The sequence below is a fragment of the Lobosporangium transversale genome, assembly GCF_002105155.1.
Source record: "Lobosporangium transversale strain NRRL 3116 chromosome Unknown BCR41scaffold_3, whole genome shotgun sequence".
In the NCBI taxonomy this organism is placed as follows: Eukaryota; Fungi; Mortierellomycota; class Mortierellomycetes; order Mortierellales; family Mortierellaceae; genus Lobosporangium; species Lobosporangium transversale.
Genome location: NW_019028981.1, coordinates 1,460,143 through 1,485,142, shown reverse-complemented (window position 1 = coordinate 1,485,142; position 25,000 = coordinate 1,460,143). Strand labels below are relative to the sequence as shown.

The 25,000-nt window shown below is 42.2% G+C and overlaps 7 protein-coding genes and 1 non-coding gene across 8 annotated transcripts; 4 read left to right on the top strand and 4 right to left on the bottom strand.

Moving 5' to 3' along the window:
- Positions 1 to 2,067: 2,067 nt before the first annotated feature.
- On the top strand, positions 2,068 to 4,796 carry BCR41DRAFT_383636 (hypothetical protein). Its single transcript, XM_022027485.1, has 5 exons — positions 2,068 to 2,552; positions 2,673 to 3,138; positions 3,234 to 3,596; positions 3,687 to 3,958; positions 4,075 to 4,796. The coding sequence occupies exons 1-5, from the start codon at positions 2,162 to 2,164 to the stop codon at positions 4,386 to 4,388; spliced, it is 1,806 nt and encodes a 601-aa protein (XP_021885687.1). The 5' UTR covers positions 2,068 to 2,161; the 3' UTR covers positions 4,389 to 4,796.
- Positions 4,797 to 5,344: 548 nt separating this feature from the next.
- BCR41DRAFT_392440 (hypothetical protein) lies at positions 5,345 to 8,275 on the bottom strand (the record flags this gene model as incomplete). The annotated part of the gene is made up of 6 exons (XM_022028455.1): positions 5,345 to 5,593; positions 5,713 to 6,134; positions 6,231 to 6,367; positions 6,738 to 6,886; positions 7,183 to 7,399; positions 8,256 to 8,275. The coding sequence occupies 6 exons, from the start codon at positions 8,273 to 8,275 to the stop codon at positions 5,345 to 5,347; spliced, it is 1,194 nt and encodes a 397-aa protein (XP_021885686.1).
- Positions 8,276 to 10,322: 2,047 nt separating this feature from the next.
- BCR41DRAFT_346336 (hypothetical protein) lies at positions 10,323 to 12,679 on the top strand. Its single transcript, XM_022022859.1, has 4 exons — positions 10,323 to 10,402; positions 10,777 to 11,116; positions 11,343 to 11,476; positions 11,629 to 12,679. The coding sequence occupies exons 1-4, from the start codon at positions 10,378 to 10,380 to the stop codon at positions 12,564 to 12,566; spliced, it is 1,437 nt and encodes a 478-aa protein (XP_021885685.1). The 5' UTR covers positions 10,323 to 10,377; the 3' UTR covers positions 12,567 to 12,679.
- Positions 12,680 to 12,864: 185 nt separating this feature from the next.
- Positions 12,865 to 14,604, bottom strand: BCR41DRAFT_331739 (hypothetical protein; the record flags this gene model as incomplete). Its single annotated transcript, XM_022021813.1, has 4 exons — positions 14,091 to 14,604; positions 13,724 to 13,988; positions 13,576 to 13,634; positions 12,865 to 13,474 (listed from the first exon to the last, which is right to left on the bottom strand). Exons 1-4 carry the CDS (start codon positions 14,582 to 14,584, stop codon positions 12,865 to 12,867), a joined length of 1,428 nt encoding a protein of 475 aa, XP_021885684.1. The 5' UTR covers positions 14,585 to 14,604.
- A 1,954-nt stretch (positions 14,605 to 16,558) lies between these two features.
- Positions 16,559 to 17,782, top strand: BCR41DRAFT_317732 (Got1/Sft2-like family-domain-containing protein). Its single transcript, XM_022021292.1, has 4 exons — positions 16,559 to 16,951; positions 17,109 to 17,251; positions 17,341 to 17,458; positions 17,587 to 17,782. The coding sequence occupies exons 1-4, from the start codon at positions 16,721 to 16,723 to the stop codon at positions 17,725 to 17,727; spliced, it is 633 nt and encodes a 210-aa protein (XP_021885683.1). The 5' UTR covers positions 16,559 to 16,720; the 3' UTR covers positions 17,728 to 17,782.
- Positions 17,783 to 18,563: 781 nt separating this feature from the next.
- Positions 18,564 to 18,635, bottom strand: BCR41DRAFT_t17. Its single transcript has one exon. It is a non-coding gene; the product is annotated as a tRNA-Met (tRNA).
- Positions 18,636 to 19,481: 846 nt separating this feature from the next.
- On the top strand, positions 19,482 to 20,160 carry BCR41DRAFT_367510 (hypothetical protein; the record flags this gene model as incomplete). Its single annotated transcript, XM_022026309.1, has 2 exons — positions 19,482 to 19,533; positions 19,625 to 20,160. The coding sequence occupies 2 exons, from the start codon at positions 19,482 to 19,484 to the stop codon at positions 20,158 to 20,160; spliced, it is 588 nt and encodes a 195-aa protein (XP_021885682.1).
- Positions 20,161 to 20,631: 471 nt separating this feature from the next.
- Positions 20,632 to 24,692, bottom strand: BCR41DRAFT_317730 (leucine-tRNA ligase). The gene is made up of 5 exons (XM_022021291.1): positions 24,521 to 24,692; positions 24,098 to 24,394; positions 23,923 to 23,986; positions 23,593 to 23,813; positions 20,632 to 23,482 (listed from the first exon to the last, which is right to left on the bottom strand). Exons 1-5 carry the CDS (start codon positions 24,536 to 24,538, stop codon positions 20,792 to 20,794), a joined length of 3,291 nt encoding a protein of 1,096 aa, XP_021885681.1. The 5' UTR covers positions 24,539 to 24,692; the 3' UTR covers positions 20,632 to 20,791.
- Between the last annotated feature and the right edge of the window lie 308 nt (positions 24,693 to 25,000).

Here is a 25,000-nt window from a genome sequence, read left to right as displayed (position 1 = left end):
TTAAAAATGAAATTTGTATATTCATAGCATTCTTAGCATTGGAGAATGGAAGCTACCCCTTTGTAATGATTGTGAGATATCCAAGTGGAATGAAGACAAGGCAGAGCATTGACGCGTCCCTTTCTTAAATACGCATTAATCACATCAATGAAAATATCCACCCGGCACTTAAATCTGCTAAAATTACGTCACTTTTGTTTACAGCCCCATTAACGCACGCTTTACACGCGTTACGTTTAATAAGAGTTGCATATGCTGCATTTAATAAAAGTTGCACACGTCTCAACGGTTTTTGGAGTTCTTTGATCCATATTCGCTTTTTCATACAGAACCATTGAATTTTAGAATAATCAGCTTGCGCGTATGAAAGTCCACTTCCATTCCCCAATCCCTCATCATTGTTTTTTTCTGGCATCCTTTCCATACAGAACCATTTTTTCACCGCAAAGAATAATCACATCGCGTCGATTTTTTTTTTTTTTTTTTTTCAATTTTTTCTTTTTGTAATTTTTTTTTCTTTCTGATTTTTTTTTCTTTCTATTTTTTTTCTTCCCTTTCTAATTTTTCTTTACCTTCTTTTAATTTTCGTTTCCATCGATTTTTTTTTTTTTTTCAATCCTCCTACGCGACCATTCAGAGGACACCATCAATCCAGCCTTTCTACTCTTATGAACCGGTAAGTCAAAGGATTTTCTTCAACCACTTCAGCCGCCTCTGGTTGCACGACATCTTACTAATGCATTGCCTTCTCAAGCTAGGCGATTGACGCGTCAGTGCCTACACGACCGTGGATGCGGCTTGATGGTCAGTTCTGTTGTCTGGTCCAGCAAAGTGCAGTCTCTAAGAATTGAGAACGCCCAGAGAATTTCAACAGCTGATGTGCACAGAGTTTGACGCATACACCTTGTTCAATGCATTACTTCCTCGACCCGGGCGATTGACGCGTCAACGCTTACGCAGTTATGGATGCGATCTGATGGTTAGTTCGTTGCCTGGCCGTACTATCTAAGTGTTGAGAACGCCCTAGGATTTCAACAACTGATGTGTATAGGGTTTGGCATAAACCATCTAGAGGGGCATCACAATTGCACTGGTGTGTCCTACTGGCTCAGGCAGTGTGTTTTCTGAATCCCTGAGAAGACTGCTATTGCATGGATGCTTCTGCAAAGTCGCGTCTTTATCCGTCACGAATCCCTCGTTACTGGCGAGAGGGCCGTGTTGGCGCGTTAGTATGTTAAGTAGGACACGGAATCCAGCTTGGTACTCCCTACGCCGAGGAACCTTGTTTTTGATGAGCATAGTGCTTGTCGAATGGGCAATTGTTATGCATTGGAGTGTTCTACTGGCTCGAACAGTGTGTTTTCTGAATTTCTGAGAAGACTGCTATTGCATGGATGCTTCTGCAAAGTCGCGTCTTTATCCGTCACGAATCCCTCGTTACTGGCGAGAGGGCCGTGTTGGCGCGTTAGTATGTCAAGTAGGACACGGAATCCAACTTGGTACTCCCTACGCCGAGGAACCTTGCCTCTAAAATCCTTTATACAGGATAGCTCAAATGAGCTATTGACTTTCACTAGGGGATTTTCGCGAACCAACAAGGATTTACATCAGCTGAGAATGAACTTTAAAGGGTTTGATGTGGTTTTGAAAACCATTTTCGTCTTCGCCATAGAAATGTTTACGGAACGACTTTGTTATGCAGTTATGCATTGTGGCAAAATGTTTTTTTTACGTCGTACACGCTTTTTTTTTTTATCTGTCGCACATGTGCATGCTGCAGGGGAAGGCTAAGTCGAAAAAGAGCTTGGAGCACCATGCTGTCAAATGTACGTGCCGCACACTACCACCACCTCCGACTACTACTGTCCTTTTTTTTTTTTTTTTTACCTTATAGTCATGGGACGCTCTATGAGCAGACCATTTCCCTCGTGTATTGTACGACCAAGAAAAAAGGTTCGTGCGCTGTGCATAAGCCACTCAAGTAGACTGGGGGAAAAAAAAATGGTAAATCCAGCCTGAAAATAGAGTGTTTTAAGGTTTTCTTTCATTCTATTTCACTCCCACGATGTGAATTTGTCCCAAAGAAAAAAAAAGTCATTTTTTTGTTTGCTTGTCAGACCCGCTTGTCAAACTCTTTTTTCTATTATCAACCCTTTCAAACATGTCAAAGCCAGCCCATCCGTTTAAGGATGTCACGCATATCCCGAACGTTTTTTATTTCCTGAGCACTAACCCACAACGCTATGAAGCCATTGACTACTTCAGAACCTTCTCGGACTTGCACACTTCCAAAAAGGCCACCCTACACAGGTACTGGGGGTATGTAATTGACATCCTCCGTGCCAGCAGTATCCCCAAGTTCCATAATAGCGGTAACAGGTTATCGACAATCTGGAAGGCCCCAGGTAAAGGATTGACAGATTTCTGGAAGCAGCAAGAAGAAACCGAAACCGCACAGGATGATCTCCATGCAACCACAATGATGGTCCGAAAGAGGTCATATCGTTCAGTCCGACACCATATTTCTCAAGCATTTAATGCTGTTGACAATCGTAAGATACTCTATTTGAGAATACTGTACTTTTGTCTTCAGTGTCATAACCATATAATACTCACGTGTATTTTTTTTTTTTTTTTTTTTTTTTTTATATAAATAAATAAATAAATAAAAGACACAGTCTATGAAAGCAGCGGCTCAAAGAGAAGGCACTATTCGGTAGGCCTTCTGGTGCATGCCAAAGCATTTGAAGAATTGGAAAAGCCGGAGCAGGAGGAACTGGGTGAGAAGCAGTTGGATAAGGATAAGAAGGAGAGGGAGGATGAGGAGGGCAAAGAGAAGGCGAATAAAGAACAGAACGACGACGATAATGAGCTAGAAGAGAGTGCTTTCCAAAGTGACTCAGACGAGTGCGCTTCTCAATGCTCAGAAGGGTCAGAGTACTTGCCAGGCGGAAAGAAATCCCAAGCAGCATCTATTTACTATTTCACGGGAAATGGCAGCTCAGATTGCTCCAAGGAGCTCTGGACCCCGTGGGTCATTGAGGGTGAAGACCTTGCTGGGAAGATTTGGGAGTATCGAATGATGATTTGCCAGAAGGCCAAAAAACTCGAGGCACTCTCTGGGTCTGTAGAGAAGTTGTAAGCATTTGAGTAACAGGTTCATTCAATCGTCACAGATATTTTTTCTGAGGTACATTGCTCTTACTTTTTTTTTTTTTTTTTTTTTTGGCTAGGGCCATAAACCACATCTATCTATTCGACCCGAAAGATACGTCAAGTGCCCTTTATGATGCCATTGGGGCCGCACACTGGGCCATTATCACGTCTATGTCATTGAATAAGCTCCTACCAAGTGACTCGATTTCGAGCCTGGTATCCTATGCTATCGAGTTGAGTCAAATGTCTTATGCTACTGCCCAGGATTGTGTCTTGGACTGGGAAGGGGATCGAGATGTCAAAAAGATCTTGAACCACTTGCTGGCTGATGACTTTCTTTGGAAAGATGCTGATTTTAATGAACTTGAGATGGTACAGCATGTATTTGACCCATTCCTCAAAACATTTATCTCCAGCATTCAGGGCGGCATTGGCCGATGGTACATACATGACATGACGCAGTCGGCAGATTGTACAAAAAAAAAAAAAAAAAAAAAAAGATACTAATAGCGTGTACCCCCTGTCAATAGGGACAAGATCTTCCTCCCATCACAACAGAGGAAGAAGAACGCCCATATAGAGACAGAGGGTAGGGGAAGGCGGCCAGATTTCTTCCTGCAGTGTGAATTCCCTGGGTTGAAAAGCTTTTTATATGTCATGGAAGCCAAGAAAACTAGTCAGAAGGCAACTCTTCAAAATGATCTAGAAAAGGTGGCATTTCTCCTCAAGGATGCCATTGATGACATGGCTAGGCAGCGAGTTGATGTTGTCAAGTTGAAAGTGTTTGGGATGGTTGTGGTTGGTAAGTAAAAAGAGCTTGATGTCTATTGAGAGGATGTATGCCAATAATATCCCCATACTACTTACTAATGATGTCTAAAATACTGGCAACAATCTTTTTTTATTTTTTTTATTTAGGGGTTGAAGGAGTACTCTACTCCATGCAGTTGGTGGCAAGGGGCATCTACATAATGAAACAATATGCCGTGGTATATGCCCCACGGTCCCAGTTTGACCTCTTTGTGGTAGCAGGAGCCATCAATACATTCCTGAACCTGAGGGAGGAGCTGATCACAACAATGGAAGTGTGTCGAAAGTCCCGTCTAGAAAAACCCACAGACCTGACGCGGCCGAGCTTTGGAACCCCTATCAAAGTGAACCGAACAGGCATCAAAGAGGACTTTTCGGGCTCCCCTTGCCTTCGCCAAGTGGTTTTACAAACTGCCAAATAGTAGGATTTTAAATAACAATTTCCTCGCGCTCACTTAAGGCTACCTGAAATCCCAATGTTAGGATTACCGGGATTCAATCAAGATATAGTATATTACTCGATTAAGGGAAGCACTGCCAAATCTAGAATCTAAGCAAGTTTTGCCCACACGACTTCTAGCTCAACAGTCAATCAATCGACATCCTACCAGCCCTAGCTAAAAGGGAAAGGTACAAAAAAGAGTCACCACTAGCTTCAACGTTCATGAGTAAACAAGCCAAGGTTGCCTTCTCTCGATGAAAGCAGATCTTGGTCTACAATTGAAGGCTCGTTTGAGATAATCTACCAGCTATTCGTAAAGAGCTGCTGTTTACAAGATGTAGCACAACACGTTGGCATAAGATGTTCGAGTAGTGACATGACAATAAATTGCATATTTATAAATATAAATAAAGATATAATGTTTATTTATTATTTTTCTCTTTTTTTTTTTTTTTTTGCTATTTTTTTTTGATTGACAAGTGTCATGGCGTCGTGCTGTGAGGGGTACATTTCGTGGTTTGACATTATCGGCACAAATGAATCAGTTACAAAAGACGGATGATGTTTCTCTTTCCTTATATCTCTGCTTTGTCTCTCAAAGATAAGCAGGAAATAAAAAGAAAATAAGTGTTGGTGCTGTGCAGGATTGGCATTGCGATTTACGGATAAAAAGAAAAGGACTAATGGACATATGAAATTAAAGATGCAAAAAGAAAAATGGTATGCACGGATCCTTTTTTTTCCTTCTTCCTAAAAGTTGGTTGGTTGAAAGATTCTTACACGGGGTATTGATATGTGTCGTGTAAAAAACGCACAACCCAAACTTTTCAGGAAAACCAGGAAAAAAAAAAAAAAAAAAAAAAAAAAAAAGGATCCAAAGCCAGTTCGCGTGAATGGCCATTGTCTTATTTTCAGCTTCTAGGTCAACAGCGCTTCTTAATATGCAGAACCGCTCAAGGGACGATGTTGTTGAGATTGGTGCATCAAAGAAGTACGTCGTCCGCCTTTGCTTGTAGGACTAACCAAAGGCACTTTGTTTGGTGAACTAGACCGGGATCCTGCTTGACCAGAATGTGAAGAGGATCGAGGAGACGACATCGTTGCGTTGGCAGTCGAGTATGAGGGAGGAGGTTGAAGTAATGGTGTGACAAGTGATCGACAATTGACCAAACGAGCCTCCAATGACTATTGAACACATTGAGTTGAATACGACAATGTCAAAAAGTTAGTTTGGCTCTTCCTCTCTCTCAAAGATCATACGAAATAGAACATATCAAATTAAGCGATGAACAGTTATTCCATACCTTGACGCGTCCGACCATTTCTTTAACCATCTCGACAGGATTTTGGTAAGGAGGGGACAACCCTGCCCCTGCCCCTGGTCCTTCCCTTCCTCCTAATGCTGGACGCACTCTGCTTTCTGCACGCACTCTGCTCTCCGCACGCACTCTGCTCTCTGCACGCATACCCTCCGTACGCACCCTGCTTTCTGAACGGACTCTGCTTTCAGACCGCTGTGCGGCTGCTGCGCTCTTTGCCAACCTTGCACGGAGAGCGGGCATAGCTTCATTGCTTCCAATGACAGATGACTTGCGTTGCTGTTGCTTCTCATGATCAGGTGCATTGGCCAGCGAGGATGTGCTTCCACTAAGTGAGCTCACACTACCGGTTGGTGAGTGTAGGGGTGCCTGGTTCGATTTCATAATTGCAAGTTCTTCATTTGCATCTATAGAAGACATCGAATAAAAATATATAAATAAAAGACCACTTGGAGATGCATAGTTTCTTTAGAGGAAATTAAACTTTGGCTACGTGGCATTACCTCTCAGTTCATCCTTAAGCCGTTGCACTTCTTCTGTCAAAGCAGCTTTGGCAGCCACCTCGTTTTCGAGCATCACTTGCTTTTCCAGTGCCACGTTATACTTTCTTTCCATCTCTTGTAGTGACCATTGTGTAGCTCTAATAATAAAAATACATTATCGTAAGAATAAATAATATAGTTAATAAAATAAAGCACCCTTACTCTTTTCACCCTTTTTTTAAAAAGCGCGTGTCATTGCACGAAATTAAGCACAATCAGATGTCAGCGGTCGGAAATGTGGATGGTTTGACCAAGCTAATAAAGGATGAGCCTGGCGTCATATTGTACAACGCATGCCTCGCCCGTGCCTCTAGTAATCCTAAACGTGGGCGCACGCACACAATGCAAGGACTTATGGACTGACCCATGAAATTTTGACCGCTGACATAACATCCGAAACCAAAGAAAGTACAGTGCCGAGTGCTTCGTGGCCAGGGATAAAGAGAGAAGTGGAAAAGCATCAATTACCTTCCAGTGCGTTCTAGGTCGTCGTTATTCTGCTCTAGTTCCCGTTCTTTTTTAATGAACATCTCTGTCTGCTGTCTAAGAGTTTCGAGCTCACGTGTCATACGATTAATGTTTGCGTTCGAATCCTTTAAGGCCTGATGGTATTTTTCCTGCATTAACAAGCATGGGAAAACAAATATTGAAAGCTGTGTGAGTCACCTGGGTAAAAGATACCACTGTCATGTGCAATTCAGTTCCGCATGAATAAATGGTATGATATCATTTTTTTCCTCCCCAGGGCTTCATTTTGTTTGAAAGTCGATTATTGAAGCCGCCTTTGTTATTGTCTGTTTCTGAATCTCGGTGTTACGGCTGCGGTTGCAGTTGCAGGCCGTAGTCACTCATTTGCAGAACCTTAGACACCAGTGTGGTATGCTATAATTTTCGACCTAAGACATTCAATTACCTTCCATTCATCGGCCTCTTGTCTCACAAACTCGTTGCGAATCTTGATATCATTGTATCTTCGCTCGGTCGCATCAATCTCCTTTTCGAGCTCTTCTTCCAGCTCTTTTGAAGAGAGCTGAAATTCCTCCAAAGCATATTTTGTATCTGCTAAATCCAATTCCAAGTCCTCGGCATGTCTCTTGTAATATTCCAATTCATCATTGATGTTATCGAAACTATGGAAGGTAGTCAATCAAGTCGAGGGTCGTATAAGGTGAGTCAAGATAATTAACCGGCCCAAGTGACACAAAAGGCAAAATCAAGAAGAGATTGGAATAAATTTTTGTAGTCAACCAGGAAGGAACAACAATGGTGCAGTTGATGAGGCCGAGCGTATGGTCAAAGCACACCGAAAAGCAAAACAAGAAAGGGGTTCGGGCGTAATCAGTGGGAATGATTCAAGAGAGAGAGAACAGAAATAAGAGGACAAAGAGAGCCAGGAAAGAACGTCTTGGTTAGTAAAAAGCCATCCTTAATTACTGTGCACGAATGTAACAAGCCCTGTATAGTCCAAGTAAAGTATTGCTCTTGATAACTTTTTTTTTTTTTTTTTTACGGCATGAGCAAAAGACTCTCTGCAATGTCGACCTTGTCCACAGTCTATTTTTCCTTTCCATGCTACTGCGAGATTGTGAGTAGGTAAGAGTCTTTGGTCCATTCATTGTCGAACCCTTTCTGAGCATTAATGATCAAGAAGTTTTTATTATCTCTCTTGAATCATTCTGTCTTCTTTTGTTTCTCACAGTTTCCTTGTTCGCCTTATTTTATCTCTTGTTTTAGTCTTTTTTTTTTTTTTTTTTTTTTTTGATACCAGAATCCTGATGAGCATTGTATTTGTTTGGTTGTATTTCGCCTGGCTCTCAAATTCTGTTGGAGTTGTGGTTGCAATAGTTGAAATGTGGGACTCGGGTATATTCCACGTGTACAAAAGAAATAGCCGAAGAAGAATCGAACCTTCATGTTGTTCCTTGTTATGAATAAGACCATTCTGGTCTACCTATCGATCTATGGAAGGTTTAGTAAGTAAATTACCTTGGTGGTTCTTGTGCCATGGCTGCTGTAGATATTAAACGCTCGTTAAAAGAAGGAAAAGGGAGGCCAGACTTTTTTCAAAGGAAGAAAGGAAAGAGCTGATATAGATAATTATGAAGGCAATTGAATAAAAAATTAGCTGATTGAACAAACAAAAAAAAAAAAAAAAAAAAAAAAAAAAAAGCAATACCGCGACGGTATGGTGGGGTTGACAGAAATAAATAATAAACAACAGAGACAATAGGATTGTACGAGAATGATGAGTGTAAAGAGGTCGTTCTGAATTCAACTGAAGTTATGAATAAGAGCGGTGATTTCTTTTATTCAATTCATGCCATTGCCATGACCAACTCTTGGAAAAGAATAACAAGGAAGAAAGGGAAGGAGTGGATACTCCTGTAATTGAATGCTGTTACTATTCTTTTTGTTTACAAAGAGTCCAGACAGAAACTGACTAAGTACTCGACACAAAAGAAGGAGTGTGTGTAAAAGTGTACAAAAGAGTGTGTGAGTGAGTAAGTGATTAATTGATTGAGTGAGTGAGAGAGTGAATAGAGAGGAGATCTCAAGGACAAGTCGAGCCGAGCCTTGTTATGAATAGCCGTTTGATGTAAGGGAAGTAGAAGCTTGATATTAATATCCTACCCAACAAATATCAAAGAAAAAGAAGAAAAAAATCGAATAGTTGCTTTGAGTAAAAGGGAAAATAAAATAAAATAAAAAATAAAGAAAAGTGTATTCAAGATGCAAGTGTGTATATGAGTGGGTGGTATAAAGAAGAGTTTTGTTGTTGTGAATGTGGAAACTGATGGAATGAAGGAATAAAAAAATGAAAGGAAAGGAAGAAAGAAAAAGAGAGAGAGCGAAATAAAGGGGTCTTTGTGGTCACCATAATCTGATTGACCGATTTACTGTTTTACAGCGATTTAGTTCAAGCTCAACTAGAACTAACATGACTACAACATCCTGCCCGCATAAGATAGTAGCCCCTACTCCAGTATCTTACATCGCACAGCTGAAAACGAATTAAAATACATGGCTTTTGTCCTGCATCGATAAGGGAGAACTAGCCATATGATAGCAACTCTTCTCGGGAAAAAAAGGACAAAAGTAATCTTCTTCGTCATCGGCATCATCATTTCTAGGTATACATTTCATACTATTTAGGTGTCTCATGTTGGATGCATGTCTACGGATGGTTTCTTCTTTATTCTTCCCGCTGGCCTACCCAGTCAATTCCACACAATTCGTCCTGTTGCCAATCCTTGTGCTCCAATCCTTACTCTTGGATCAACAGCGGAAAGGAAACAGAAAAGTAATGCATTGTGCAAAAATATAATTCTCTGTGCATTCTGTGCATACATTTCAGCAAGAAAAGTAAAAAAAGAAAAACTCAGCAGGACAGAACATGATACAAACAGCGCTGGGAAGAGAGGAATGAACATTTTCTTTAGTCTAGAAAAGTTTGCATATACTGCAGCGGGGACATCGTCCAGTCCCCTGTTTCTTGGTCATGAAATGATCAGCTGTAACACAAGGAGGCGAATATGACTGTGCATAGTCCTGCAGATGCACAACAATAAATAGCAACAACATGGGAAGGGATTCTTTCGTTTGTATTTTCCCAGTTTTACTTCTCTTTTATTCCCTATAGCACAGATCTACTAAAGTTGTCATCATCCGTCCGTGCTGAACAGATAAATGTTTGGGAAGGGTCCATCCATGACAAGATCAATGTTACACTCAAAAGCGACATACCGTCACCTCTCTGCTTTGTCGGACTGGTATAAAAAAAAAGCCAACTTTAGAACATTAATATACACATGACATCTGCCTCAAAAAACCCCAAAAACAAAATAAAGGGCTGCAAAGTGGAGAGACATGGAGAGCGTTGTTATCATTAAATACCCTTGAAGTAAATACCTGCAATACAACAGATCCTATACCAAATTGGTCGCGCGACGCGTCTGTATGGGCCTTTATTAAGGGTTCTATAGTGACGTCGACATCACGTGCACTCTTCAGTACAGCTCGGACATTTCTGTCCGATCCGACATTTACATCAAACCTCTCCACTTCTTTTACTCTCTTAAACACAAGCTCATTGACAATCACATCCATCATGGCCATGTTGCAATCAACAAAGGGTAAATTGGGAAGAAGAAAAAAAAAAAAAAGACCCTCCATCATCTTTGTTCATAACTATCATGACCCACCTGGGAATACTTCGAAACGCTCCACAGATTTCAAAAATATCTCGGAAATCTATTCCGGATCCAACTTTACAATGCTGCGCAGGATTGTAGCAATAGTTATAACACATACACCTGTATACAATATTCCTATCTTCACATATTTCAGAAATTCATTTGCAATCTATGTGTCTGCAATCTTTTGTTGAATCTTGGATCAACCAGAATATATGGATTTCGGAATATAGTTCAGTGAATACTTTTTTTTTTTCCTAATGACTATACAAGCTTCTAATTACGACTCTATTATATGATATATTTTTATATAGCCCTTTTGACCAGCACACGCTCTTCTTCTTTAGCTGCAAAGACTGCGATCCGAGCATTCGCTACTGCAGCCCCTGTCAACCCTGCGATCCCTCCTGCTCGTACAACCTTCGGTAACCTTTCAGATGAGGACCGTATTTTCACAAACATCTATAGCCGTCACGACTTTAGGCTCAAGGGCGCATTGAAGCGTGGTGACTGGTACAAGACCAAGGAAATCTTGTTGAAAGGTCACGATTGGATCTTGAACGAGATGAAGGAATCTGGTCTTCGTGGACGTGGAGGCGCCGGTTTCCCATCTGGACTCAAATGGAGCTTCATGAACAAGCCCTCGGATGGCCGGTAAGTCCTTTTTTTATAACTTTATCTCTGCTTACTCTACTCCCCTTGCTATACTGTTGTACTGTCGTGGCTGGTTGATCAGATCGACAAAAAACCATACTGAGGAAAATAATGCAGGAAACAGGGTGCGTACGTTGGAGACAAAGTTTTCCACAAGAAGAAAGCTGTGGAACTAACACAATACCTTTCTTTTTTCTCGTTTTTTATCAACAATGGATCACTCTAGTCCTCGCTACTTGGTCGTGAACGCTGACGAGGGAGAACCCGGTACCTGCAAGGATCGCGAGATCATGCGCGGTGATCCCCATAAATTGGTTGAGGGATGCTTGGTTGCTGGCCGTGCTATGAATGCTAATGCTGGTAAATAAATTTTTCTTATTTTTGTTTTCGATGTTTTCAAGCTTAACACTTCACTAACTCGTTTCGATTTGAAGTGAATCACAATTTTATGCTTACTAAAATCTTTACCTTTTTTATAAAAAAATAAAAAAAATAAAAAAATAAAAAAAAAGCCTACATTTATATTCGTGGAGAGTTCTACAACGAGGCATCTAATCTCCAGATTGCTATTGATGAAGCTTACAAGAACGGTCTCATTGGAAAGAACGCCTGCGGATCTGGATACGACTTTGACATCTATATCCACCGTGGCGGAGGAGCTTACATTTGTGGAGAGGAGACCGCATTGATTGAATCAATCGAGGGTAAGGCTGGTAAGCCTCGTCTGAAGCCTCCATTTCCTGCCGATGTCGGTTTGTTTGGCTGCCCCACTACCGTTGCCAATGTCGAAACTGTTGCTGTCGCCCCCACCATCTTGAGACGCGGAGGTAAATGGTTTGCAGGATTCGGTCGCCCTCGTAACTCTGGCACCAAACTTTTCTGTATCTCAGGACATGTCAACAACCCTTGCACAGTTGAGGAAGAAATGTCGATCCCACTTAAGGAGCTGATCGACAGGCACTGTGGAGGTGTCAAGGGAGGATGGGATAACTTGTTGGGCATCATTCCTGGAGGCTCCTCAGTCCCTGTTCTTCCTCGTGAAATTTGCGACGATGTCTTGATGGATTTCGATGCTTTGCGTGATGTTCAGTCTGGATTAGGAACTGCAGCCGTCATTGTCATGGATAAGTCGACTGATATTGTCCAGGCCATCTCAAGGCTTTCTGCTTTTTATAAACACGAGTCCTGTGGACAGTGCACTCCCTGCCGTGAAGGAACATCGTGGTTGGCCAATATGATGACACGGTTTGAGGCTGGTTTGGCTAGACCTAGAGAAATTGATATGATTGAGGAGTTGTCGCGTGAGATTGAAGGACATACAATCTGTGCATTGGGAGATGCCGCTGCCTGGCCTGTCCAGGGCTTGATCCGTCACTTCCGTCCCGAGCTGGAGGCACGCATGGCTCAGTTCAGACAGGAGACTCAAGCTCAGGCGCAAGCCTCAGCTTAGTGATAAAAAAAAAAGAAAAAAAAGGACAAGAGATTGAGAGAAGCGATAATCCGACAATTACCAATTCATTAGCTACAGTCAATAGCAAGCCCGCAGTATCATATCATGCACACATTATATTATTATTATTTTTTATCTTATTTTATTTTTTTGTTTGCTTTTGTATGTGGATGCTGAATGTTGCTGGTAATGATCACTCTTCGGATAGGACTTTTATAATAGTAAAAGAGGAACATTTAACGAAAATAATCCAAAAGCTTTGAGCCACTCGACATACTTAGCGATTAGAAGATCTTTTTTATTCGGCAAAATCGCTTTCACTGATCCCCTCGAATGATAGGTCTGCCAAGTCCACTAAATCTGCGTCGTCTAGTTCGTTTGCCAGATCGAGGGCTTGATCTTGTTCTTTGTCTTCAATTTGGTCTTTTACTTTGGACATATCACAAATAGCTGGTTGAGACATTGAAAGTTTCTTTTCATTTGAGTTAACAGCCTCAGGCTTTCCTGCTGACTCGAGTGTGGTTTCTACTGTTACTGCTACTGTTGTAGAAGCTGTTGTAGATGATATTGATGTTGATGGTGGTGTTATTGATGTACATGTGTTTGATGGGCTGGGCAGGCAAGGAAGGCTGGATGGACTGGATGGACTGGATGAATTCGAAAGAGACGTGCTGTATTTTTTGACAAGTCCAAGTTTTTCTTCCATATCAACCCATTGAAACGCTCCGCAGGTTCGGCCTTCTTGAGATCCTGATGCATAGCACATGTAAAAATACCGACCATAGTTGGCCTTGTTCTTGAACACGCATCTCAACACCATCGCTATCCCACATTTGCAGACTGGTGTGTCTGCAGGCGAGAATCCTTCTCGACGAAGACGGAACGTAATATTAATACGCGCTGTTCCACTAACAAAAAAAAAAAAAAAAAAAAAAAAAAAAAAAGTGGATGAATTTTATATCTTTTTTTTTCAACAAGTAACCATCTCAGTAAAGCAGTAAACCTGTACCTAATAGGGTGAGGTGTCACTCTCGCTTGCGGTGGGACTTCATGCTTCCATTCTTCTTGCTATGGAGGGTAAGAGGAATGATAGGATGAATGAATAATTCAAAAAAAAAAAAACTTTTTCCTTCTATTCCTTCTTTATTTCTGATTACCATGGGTGGCCACATAATACAGAGACTATTGTGAGGCAATGCGATGCTGATTAATTGACCTGCTGTATCAGGATTCCTGACGTCTGGCACCATCTTACGGACCCGAAAGAATCGGGTTGCTCCCAGGGTCAAAGAGCCAATCGTTGGACGTGGACCCAAGTAAGTAAGCTTGTCGGCATGCCAGCCTACAGATTCTTTGGAATGTGCATAATAATTGGCCGCAGCAACATTGCAGTTCCAATCCCCCTGGACTTCATAAGGGTGTCTGAAAGAGTTAAAAAACAAATAAGAAATAAGGGAAAAAAAAAAAAAAAAAAAAAAACACTTATATATTATTGAGCAACAAGCTTAATCTTTTTTCACTTACATTGCCCTAGTCTTACGTAGGTCATTTACTATCTTGCGGATCACCAGCTTGGCTTCCTCCATCTCCTTCAGGAACCGCCGGGGTGGCTCCTGTTTCTGCCCATTATACGTCCAACCAGCGATTTCCTCCATATCATCATCGTGTTCTGCAAAATAAGATCTCTTGTGGGGCGATTCCACCATCCGTTCGAAGAACCACCATCGATTTCGATCCCAAGTTTCAGAATCAATTAACATAGCCTGTAATAGCCGCGTAGCCAGGTCTTTAGACAGGACGTTAAAAACCAAAGTACAAGGACAATGTCGTTCAACATCTTCAGGACTATATAAAATTAGAGGTTTCGGAGCTGACTTCCGAGTAGAAGGACCGGAGGAGGAGGAAGAAGAGGAAGAAAGCATTGTAGAAGAGTTCGTGGCTGAAGGGGGAGAAGGCGACGTTGGATCATATGGTTTTTCTTTCCAGCGTAGGCGATCGTTAATGGACGTAAGAGGCATATTGTTAGCGTCGGAGCTCTTCTGATCAGTCAAGTCCTTAGGTTCTGAACGGAAGAGTAAAGTAGGCCCATTGGATGGGAGAAAAGTCGATAACCGCGGCTGGATCAGTTTTTGTTTCTTATTCTTGGGGGGTAGGACATCCTTGCTGCTGCTTCTACTAAAAGTATGACTACTACCACTATTGTTACTATTATTACTGGCATGTGCGACATTGACAAGGTCGTTCTCTACAGGCAAGGCAGAGGATGGGGATGAGGAGGGAGAGCAAGAACCATCGATGCAATCATGGCTGTTACTATTACTGCTGAGGATTAAGATAGCCTGCTCGAGGTCATTGTTAGCGTCTGCCAACGCTCTGTGCAGAATATGTTCAGGTGTAGACTCGAATATGGAAAAGAGCATGGCTATTTTGAAGTCACGGCCATTATTATTATCAACGCCGCCATTGCAACTTGTGGAACCAGAATCGCTAGTGTTGCATGCCATGACAAAAAGAAAAAAGGAAAATGGGATTTGAATGAGAATAAAGAGGAGAATGAACACAGTAACAGAGGAGAGACTGTCTAATTGAAGGCGCACGCCACTAAATTAAGGTTGAACAGACAAACGCGGCGGCGTTTCGCGCCACCAACATTTCAATTTACTTTATTATACCCAAAAGATATTATTGGGACATTGATAGATGATCGTCTCTACTCCCGTTAAAGCGCGGCCACCAAACGCTCACAAGCAACAAAGGAGTGAGGCAGTATGGGTAGTATAAATGACAACAAAAAATTAAAAAAAAAAAAAAAAAAGGCGGCACTACTTCATTGCCCCTATTATCGTCTTCACAGCCAGCTATCCGCTCTATAGCCTCAAAGTTGATTGTATGACGGCCCACTAGTTGCAGGGATTGAAATTCTAGAACATGGTTTGCGGCGGCTTCATCATTTGATTTGTATTGCGAAGTTCTCATCTTTGTCTCATCTTTAATGGTTTCTGCATTCCTTACATCAAACGCGCAGAAGACACATTTTCCACATGGGGAACTGTCTGTTTTATGCTCGGCTTCAAGTGATATTAACATTGGCCTACCATTCCCTTTGATTATATGCCACATTCGAACGCAATTGCCCCCAAATCTTAGAGTAGTGGTGGTGGATGGATGATGAGGGGCACATTAGAGAAAGAAAGCAAGACCGAGCTACTTCCGTCCATCTGGCCCAAACCGGCGTTAACTATAATACCACATAATGCTAATAGCAAGGAAAAATTAGCCTACGCAATATTCTAAAAAACAGTGGCTACAAAGCAGATGGTTTCTTTACAAAGCGCTCTAGATGTGTTAGATCCGTCTATGATCCCCATCGTATCATTACAGCAATGCTATAGTGAGAATTACTCTTTAAGCGACTCTAGGCTTCTGCTTCGACTTCCTATCAATAAAATCAGGTGATCAGTTTTATATTTGAATGCTCCACATCACGCACTGACAGCATTCGAGGGCAGGGATGTATATATGATTGTGTGGCATCCTTGGTCCTAATAATTAACATACTACTGCTGCTAAAAACAATGAGCGGTTTTTGTAGGTATAGCCCTGAACATCAAAACGCCCGGGTATATCCTACCTAATTCTCTATCTGATCAATCTATAATTTGTGTCCGTTCTACAATTGCGTACTTGAGCCAGCTAGCCCTTTCTGGTCGCGAGCTGGATCATATTTTCCTTTTGCGGAAGAGCTTAGAGAGCACAAGAGTATGTTCATGTGCCTGAGCTTGAAGGCTCTCACAACGCTTCCAATCGTTCTTTTAAGCAAATCTATTGAGCCCAGCACTCAATAGAAACTGGGTACCAATATCATGTACATTTATATTGTAGATTGCTGTACATGTCAAAATGCCAAGACAGAGAGTGTCAAATTCCACGTGATGAAAATGCGTTTACATTGTCATTGACACGCATTGACATCACCATCTTTCTTTTCTTTCCTTTCATGTTGCCTCATTCTTTTTAAGTTTATACCAAAAAAAAAATAAAAAACTCAGAGCTTAAAGCACAAGGACGGGGACTACAAACGCCAAGGAATAACAATAATAACAAAGCCAATACTTTTGATACTGATTCTTACATAATAAAGACCTACGCAAGTCATGTCTAGTAACGCAGAATCCAATTTCAGAAATGCATTCAAAAACTTTGGAGCTCGAGGAGGAGTTGCTGCAGCAGATAATAGTGCATCCAGCGGCAGTGGTGGTGGTGCATTAAGCAGAGCATCGGACTGGTTTGGAGGCGTTAGGAACCAAGTTTCGGGATATGTCCCTGTTTCTCTAGGAGGGACACCACAACAAGAGGAAGATTGGCTGGGCCTGTCATGGTTCCAGGTAATAAGATAAGAGGATCTATTGATGTGCTTGCCCACCATTTAATTCCAATGATAATTACACGCAAGCTTGCTTTTTAAATCATCAAAGGACTAGAGAGTTGTTTATAAATTGACTTGAATCTCTTTTTTTTTTTTCTTACTAATTGTACCTGTAGCGCATGGCAGGATTTGCGATCTGTGTAGCAGGTGGAGTGGCATGTTTCATGATTGCATTCTTTGTAGGTCTGCCCTTGCTTCTTCTCAAGCCAAGCAAATTTGCAACCAGCTTCACACTAGGAAGTATTCTTCTCATGTGCAGGTAGGTCATCTCTATTGTTCTTTTCCTTAATTTATTTGATCCAATAAGATTGTACTGATGACGTGTTTTTTATGGGGCCTTATTCATAGTTTCGCACTCTTGAAAGGACCTGCGACACATTTCAAGGCATTGATTTCCAGAGAAAGACTGCCCTTCACCGGCGCATATGTCGGATCGATGATCTTTGTATTGTATTCCAGTCTTGTGGTAGGACCACGGCACAACCGACTTTTTTTTTTTTTTGTCTGTCCTTGTATATCCGTTATTGGCGTATTCATAGAATATGATCAACGATTGACACTTTATAATATGTTTTCTGTTCCATCTCCAAATAGTTAAACAGCTATATTCTGACTATCATCGGGACGGTGATTGAGATTCTTGCATTACTCTACTACTTTACTTCATACTCTCCCTTCTCATCAGGATCCATTCGACTAGGATCACGCATGGCTGGAAACCTTCTTCCTGTTTAAAAAAAAAATAAAATCGAGCAAAGAAAGAACCTGCAAATTTTTACCATTAAGGAATATAATATATATTCATGAATCAATGAATCAATCTATAAATAAAATACCTATCTATTCCTTTGTTCAAGGGTAATATGGTCAGACAAGACAGAAGGAGGCCTGACTGCTTTGATATCCCTATGAATATCCCTTCTAAAAATCGATCTTTCTTGGATTAATCTATTTGGCAGCCTAGTTGCTAAATATTATTTGGCAGCCCATTGCCAAATATAATCAACTTTCAAGACTCTCTTTGGCAGCCCAGTTGCCAAATAACATTCATTATTTACTTGGCAGCCTACCCAGGGCTATTTGGCCTCTAACTATTTATTTTTTTTTTTTTTTTTTTTTTTTTTCAAGTAGGTCGCTCATACAGTTTTGGAGGTGCCATTTGGAGATCAATGCCTATGAGAGGTTTTCGCTCGGAGCAAACGCGTCTCACCTACTACCTAGACGTCTTCAATAAACCATTCCCTAACCGTGTACATTGAAGGCTGTTTTGTGAAGATGTCATCGCCGCTGCCCTTAGTACCTCCGGCGGCATTAGCTGTGCAAGGCAATGTATCCACAGAACGCTGCTTGTTTTACCACTGATGTTATGACCCTGTTTATCAAAAAAAAAAAAAAAAAAAAAGTAATGTATTTGGCAGCCCAGCTGCCACCCAAGAGTGCGAAGTTAAGTGGCAGCCCCCAGAAGTAGGCTGCCAAATAGAGGCAAAAATTACTATATTTGGTATGGGCTGCCAAATAGATTAATCCATCTTTCTTTTGTGCCAAAAATGAATCATGGCATGCAAAAGTTGTAGCAAAGGGTGGTTTCGATCCACCGACCTCTGGGTTATGAGCCCAGCGCTCTTCCTCTGGGCGACTTTGCTTGTCTTGCTATTTCACTTGATTAATTAGACTTATATATATCTTAACCCAAAGGATAACGTGATACTTGAAGAAGTGGCTTAGCTTTAAATAATGGAGGTTGATCTGTGATGGGCGGCATCATCGTTTCTGAATCTCTTACCTTACTTCGTTTTGCTGATCGGGACCAATTTACCTTCAAGTTTTACATAACTTGGAACCAACTTGTCAGGATTTCAATTTGATCTCTACCTAGCTTATATAATCACAGTGTGTCAATTGGAACGACAAAAGCAATAAATAATAAGAAGGGGCTTTACTATGCCAAAATATTACTGTGGTATGGGATAGTAGACTTTGGTAGATACTCTATTATTTTTGATTATTTTCATTTTCAGGATCAATGGCGGAACTCTTTTATATATTCGCCTAACTGGAATGCTCGATCGTTTTATTCTGCTTACTTTCGATTTTTTTTTTTTTTTTTTATTTAGATTATTGCGATATTTTTCTTACTCACGACAGCTCGTCTGTAAGAAAAGCGCACAATGCTGGTCGCAATCACCTGGTTAACGTCAAGACATACTATTCAGGTAGGATGCATCATTTATTTATTCTTGAAAATGTTACGTTCATACAAAGACATTGCTAACATTTGGATTTATTTGTTTGAGGATAGAGTTAAGTAATGAGACGACGCAATCCGTCATTGACACGATTACTAAAGCGTATGCTGAAGCAGGGATGGGTGCGTGTTAATTCAGAAGAATATTTTTATGGAATATATATAGTGGTGTTATTTAACTAAATACCAGATAGGCATTACATGCTATGTTGCAACATACGCTGACATTTTCTTCGCTCACATAATGATAGGTGTGCCTCCTCAGTACTCCGGTTTCCCTCAGTTTGGTGGCCCAGGTACGAGTTATAACGCTTTTTCTTCTTATGCTAAGCTTTGATATGTGTTTTGACTTATTAATGCTTAAATCTATTTTTTGTAAATGTTTAGGCGGTTATCCATACAACAGACCACCCAGCTATCCAGCATTACCTCATGGAATGGCCCATATGCGCCCTGGAGAACATGGTCCTAATGGTCTTCCCCCTCGTCCACCTATGCCGCCACATCCTTCCATGTTCATGAGACCACCACCGGGCGCACCTCCAGGACAATTTCCGCCAGGACCTCCACCACCACCTGGTTTCCCTGCCGGTGGCGTCCCTTTCCCTCCTCCAGGTGCTCCCTTCCCTCCTCCACCAGGACCACCGGGACAATTCCCTCCTGGTCAGTTCCCCCCACCGGGACAATTTCCGCCAGGGCAGTTCCCTCCACCAGGATCAGCAGCGCCGCCTGGCACGAATGGAGCATTACCTCCTCCCGGACAGTTTAGACCACCTTTTGCAAGTATACCCGATCCTACGCATGCCAGCGGCAATTCCTCCGCCCCCGGATCAGCAGCGCCAGCATCAGCGCCAGGCATATCAGGAGCAGGGCCAGTAATGCATAGTGATCGTAAGAGGCGGTTGGAGGAAGGCAGGGATTGAGATCATTTGAATCTTTGGGACGCACGAGCCTCGAACAACAGCAACAAAAAAATAAAAAGAAAATAAATATAAAAAAGAAAAAGAAAAATGAGAGTTCAACACGCATGGAAATACGTTGAAAGCACATAGCTGAAGCAATGAGAAAGGATTTGAGGAGGGAAAAGTGATGAAATTTGCATTCAGCTCTTGTCTTTGCTGGCTTTGCTGGCTTGGCACTTAAAAAACAACACTAGCGCTCTTGGTTGCGATGCTTTGGAAACACTATCTCAGTTGTCTCATTAGGCAAGCTGTCATTGATGTTTTTTACTGCAACTTAGAAAGCAATGAACTATCTTTCTTTTCCTTTCAATGTATACATTTATCCTCTATCTGTTTGTTTCTCCTGAATTATCTAAGATACTTATGATGATAATGTCATGGACTAATCACGACTATTGTCAAATACCTACTTGATTAGCGGTAGAGGTATAACCCCACCATGCTCCCGAAGAAGTCCTTTTAGTTGATTTATCATGCTAGGTTGAACTGATAAACTATACTTTTTCGTTTATGATGAATAAAAATAATGTGTAGACTATGAAAAAATTATCTAGAACCAACAAAAAGGAACATCTTTTTTTTTTAACGACCTCTAAGCAATGTTTTTGACAACAAATGTGGGCTGTCCTGGAACAGACTGTTCAGCAGCACGAATGATATCTTCCTGATCAGCATCGCCCTCCGTGGTCTTGGCCACTTCGTCTGTCTTGACTAGCGTCAAGGTATTGTAACTCAAGATTCTCCTCAAATACTCGGACTGATCGGCCAAGATTTTGGGTTCATCGAAGGTCAAGGTCTGTGTGAAAGCCGAAGAGCCCTGCTGCTCTACCTTCTTCTTCAAATCATGGACGAATGGCATCACCTTCTTGTCCTTCAACAAGCCCTTGCTTGTCAGATCCTTCTTAATCTTATCATCATCAAATACCTTGCCAGCATTTTCGCTGCTAGACGCAGGGTTGTATGCACTCTTCAAGACTTCAATTGCAGTCTCTTGCCACTCTGGAAACTTGGACGCGATCAAGATGGTGATCTTCTTGGGCTTAGCTGGATCAAAGACATCAGCCTTACCCTTCTTCTTCTTCTTGTTGGCTTGGGTCTCGGTGGAGCGAACATTGGTGATCTGACGACGCAGATAATCAACCTCCTGTAGTACATCCTCATCAACAGGGCCGCTCTTGGGCCAACGAGCGTTGACAACCAAGCCTTCCTTGCCCAGTAACTTGCCCCAGACGTGTTCAGACCAGTGAGTAACAATAGGCGAAATCACAAGGGTCTGGACCTCAATGTAGCGCATGATCAGCTCTTTGTTCATGGGAGTTTCCATCAATGCGCAAGCTTCTCTGTAAAAGTCACGAGCAGCGGTCAACTCGTAGAATGCAAACATGACAGCCTCACGGTAATATGTGGCTTCGTAAGCAGCCTCAGCCTGGTTGATCAGTTTGTTCATCTGTGACTCAAAGACACGGTCATAGAAGTTATGCTCACCCGTCCTCAACTGGTCTTTAGTATTCAACGTATCCTGGATCCACTCCAAAAGTGTATGCAACTTCAAGATAGCCGCGTTGGCAGTACCATCCTCAAAGTTGGCATCCTCACCACTGTCTCCGGCGTCAGCAAGAGCCAAACGAGCGGCATCAGCACCATACTTTTCCACAGCCTCGGCAAGACCCATGAAGTTTCCAGTTGACTTGGACATCTTGTCGCCGTTCAACATCAAATGCCCGTTGACGCGGATGCTGCGTGGCCAGTACTTCTTGGGGAAGAGAGCGACGTGATTATAGAGGGCGAAGGTTAAGTGGTTGGGGATCAACTCCTTACCGGAGGTGCGGATATCTAAGGGATAGAAGTACTCAAACTCACGACGAAGTTTATCCAGTGAGGCCTTGGGGATATCACTATCAGTTGGGAGGGGTCCATCAGCCATGATATACTCAAAGACTTGGTCGGTCAATTGCTCAGCTTTGATGCCCAGTGGCCCAGGGACTGAACCATCAATGGATCCACCCTGAAGTAAAGCAGCAATGGTGTAGTAGGCCATGTAGATGGTCGAATCCGAAAGAGACTCAATCAAGAAGTTGTGGTCCCAAGGCAGACGGGTTCCCAAACCATACGAGCGTGCGCAGGCCCACTGGTTCAACCAATCCAAATTCTTCTGGAAAGCGTGCTTGGTCTCGTCCGTGTACACATTCATATTCTCCAAGCACTCCTCAGCCAATTTACGCCATTCAGTCTCGCCATAGTCCAAATACCACTGATCCATCAAGGCGACAACACACTCCTCGCCACTGCGAGATATGACCAAGCTCTCAGGCTCATTGTAAGGGACTGCATCCTGAGTGTCAATCAACATCTGACGAATCAAGGGCTTGGCCTCTTGAACAGGCTTATTAGCATATTCTCCAATGAGCAGGACACCGTTGTAAAACCCGTCCTTGTAGACGGCATCCTTTGCAAGGGCAAGCTGAGTCTTGTCCTTCTGAGAATTGATCTTCATCTGGGCGCAGATAGTGGGCGCTGCAAGGTTACCGTAGGTGGGAGTGCTAATGATCGGGATGGGTTCATAGGGTACGATCCATTCTGGCTGAATCTTGAAGTAGTCAGGTTTTTTCTTCAAGTCCATAACGGCAGCATAATCATCGGGCGAATCAGAGGGGACTGAAGTGACAACACCAGTGCCCTTCGTGGCAAGAACGCCGTCCATAGGCAAGACATAAACGGAGGGATACGAACTGAGGGGAGCCTTAACCTGGGTGCCAAGCAACTGGTGGCCAACCAAATCAGCAACCTTGGCAACCTCGCCAGTCGAAGGAGACAATTTCTGGAAGGCCATATTACGAGCAGCACGCTCGGTCATCAAAAACAATTCATCAGGCTTGTTGGTCTTGAAAATACCATACTTGAGGTCAACACCAACAAAGCAATTGGTCTGTCCATACATGGTCTCAGGACGGAGGGTAGCGGCAACCATGAAGATTTTCTTACCCTCAATCTCCATATTTCCAGCCAAAGCAGCCTTAGCCTCTGATGAGAACTCCAAAACTTTGAGCTTGATGCAAGTATAATCCTGAGGTCCAACAGCCTCTCCACTCTGACGATCGTGATCCATGCAAGGCTGGCCATCCTTGGGTGAGTAGATAGTGTAACGTTCACCAAACTTGACCTTATCCAAGGCTTTCAACTTGTTGAACTGCCAGCGGATGAAAGCATCATAGAAAGGATTGGCATCCGTGGTAATGAATGATCGGCGGAAGTCAATCTTGAAACCAACCTTCTTGGCATCATCCTGAAATCCATTCATACAAACAAGAGCATTCCAACAAAAGAAAGAGTCATAAATCAACATGTTGATTTCCTGATCAACAACAGTATCTTAAAACAGTACCCTGGACTTACGGTGGCAATTGGAGGGAAGTAGCTCAACCAGTAAAGAGGATCAGCAAACTTGTGGATTTCTTCACGAGGTACACCAATCTGCTCCATGATTTGGAATTGATACTTGAGGCCAGTGTCCTTGGCAGCGACCTTGCCCTTCTTAGCTACGATCTTGGTAGGGTCGACTCGCTCATTCTCTTTCAAGTTGAGCTTTTCGATCTCTGGAGTAGCTTCTTCAGCTTCTAATGAATATAGGAAAACAGAAACAAGGAAGGAGCGTTAGCTCATATGTCATAAACCAGAATTGACTTGCAACTCATATCTCTTGCATTACAAAAAAAGATCTCATACCCTTTGGGATGATGAAGTCCTTGCCGAACATCTCCATCTCACGAGCCAATTTGTCGGCGCAGGCCTAATATATGTTAGTGGATGGATAACACATGTAAGCCAATTGTAACTATGGGTATCATTCCAAAAGCAACCGAGAAAAGACACTAATACAAAAAAAAAAGACTTAATGTACCCTAATGGGCATGCCAGTACAGTGCCATCCCAAGGGAAACAAGGCTCTCTTTCCTTTCAAACGCTGGTATCCGGTGCCGAACTCAATTTTAGAGATAGTGAACCCATGTCCCAAGTGGAGACGTCCATTCATGTAAGGATAAGCAGTCGTAGAGAGAAATTTGGGGTGGTGTTCATGGATCGTGGCAGTATCAGCATATTCTTCAATCGTCGGTGCGTTGACCTCAAAGGCTTTGTGATCCTCCCAACGTTTTTGAGATTGCTTCTCAATTTCGATCAAGAAATCGCGCTTCGCCGTCTATGGTGATTCATTCCATTTTTAAATGAGATTAAATGGATGGATTGGATTAGTGGCAAAAAACTTGATGTAATGATCTACAGTGTTCTACAGCAGAACTAGTGCTCTCGAAGAAGCAAAAAGTACCTTTGGTGGTTCAGCCATGGTGGATGTTGGGTTGGATAAGACAGGAGGAATAAATGAATGAATAGAAGAGAGAGAAAAGGAGGATAAAAAGGGAAAAATAATAATAATAATAATAATAGGGGGCTGTGAGGATTGAAGGTGGGGTAAGGTCTCTTCTCTTCGACAAAGGAACCGTTCCTTTTATCGAAGATCATTCAGTAAGCTTCCTTGCAAATGAGAGCGAAGTGGCTTTGACAGATCACCTATAAAACTCTATTTCCTTGCAATGTTACTCATCACGTTATTACCAACCACCACATCCCACGCAGTGAACAATGCACGGACCTCAATATGCAGGCGCAGCATAGTTTAGAAACAAGTAATTTACCACGCACATGCCTGCAGATTACATAGCACTCCAACAATGACGCATTTGCATCCGACTGTGGGAAAGTAATGCGGTTTCTTCCCATACAAAAAATAATAGTATAAGGCGAGATA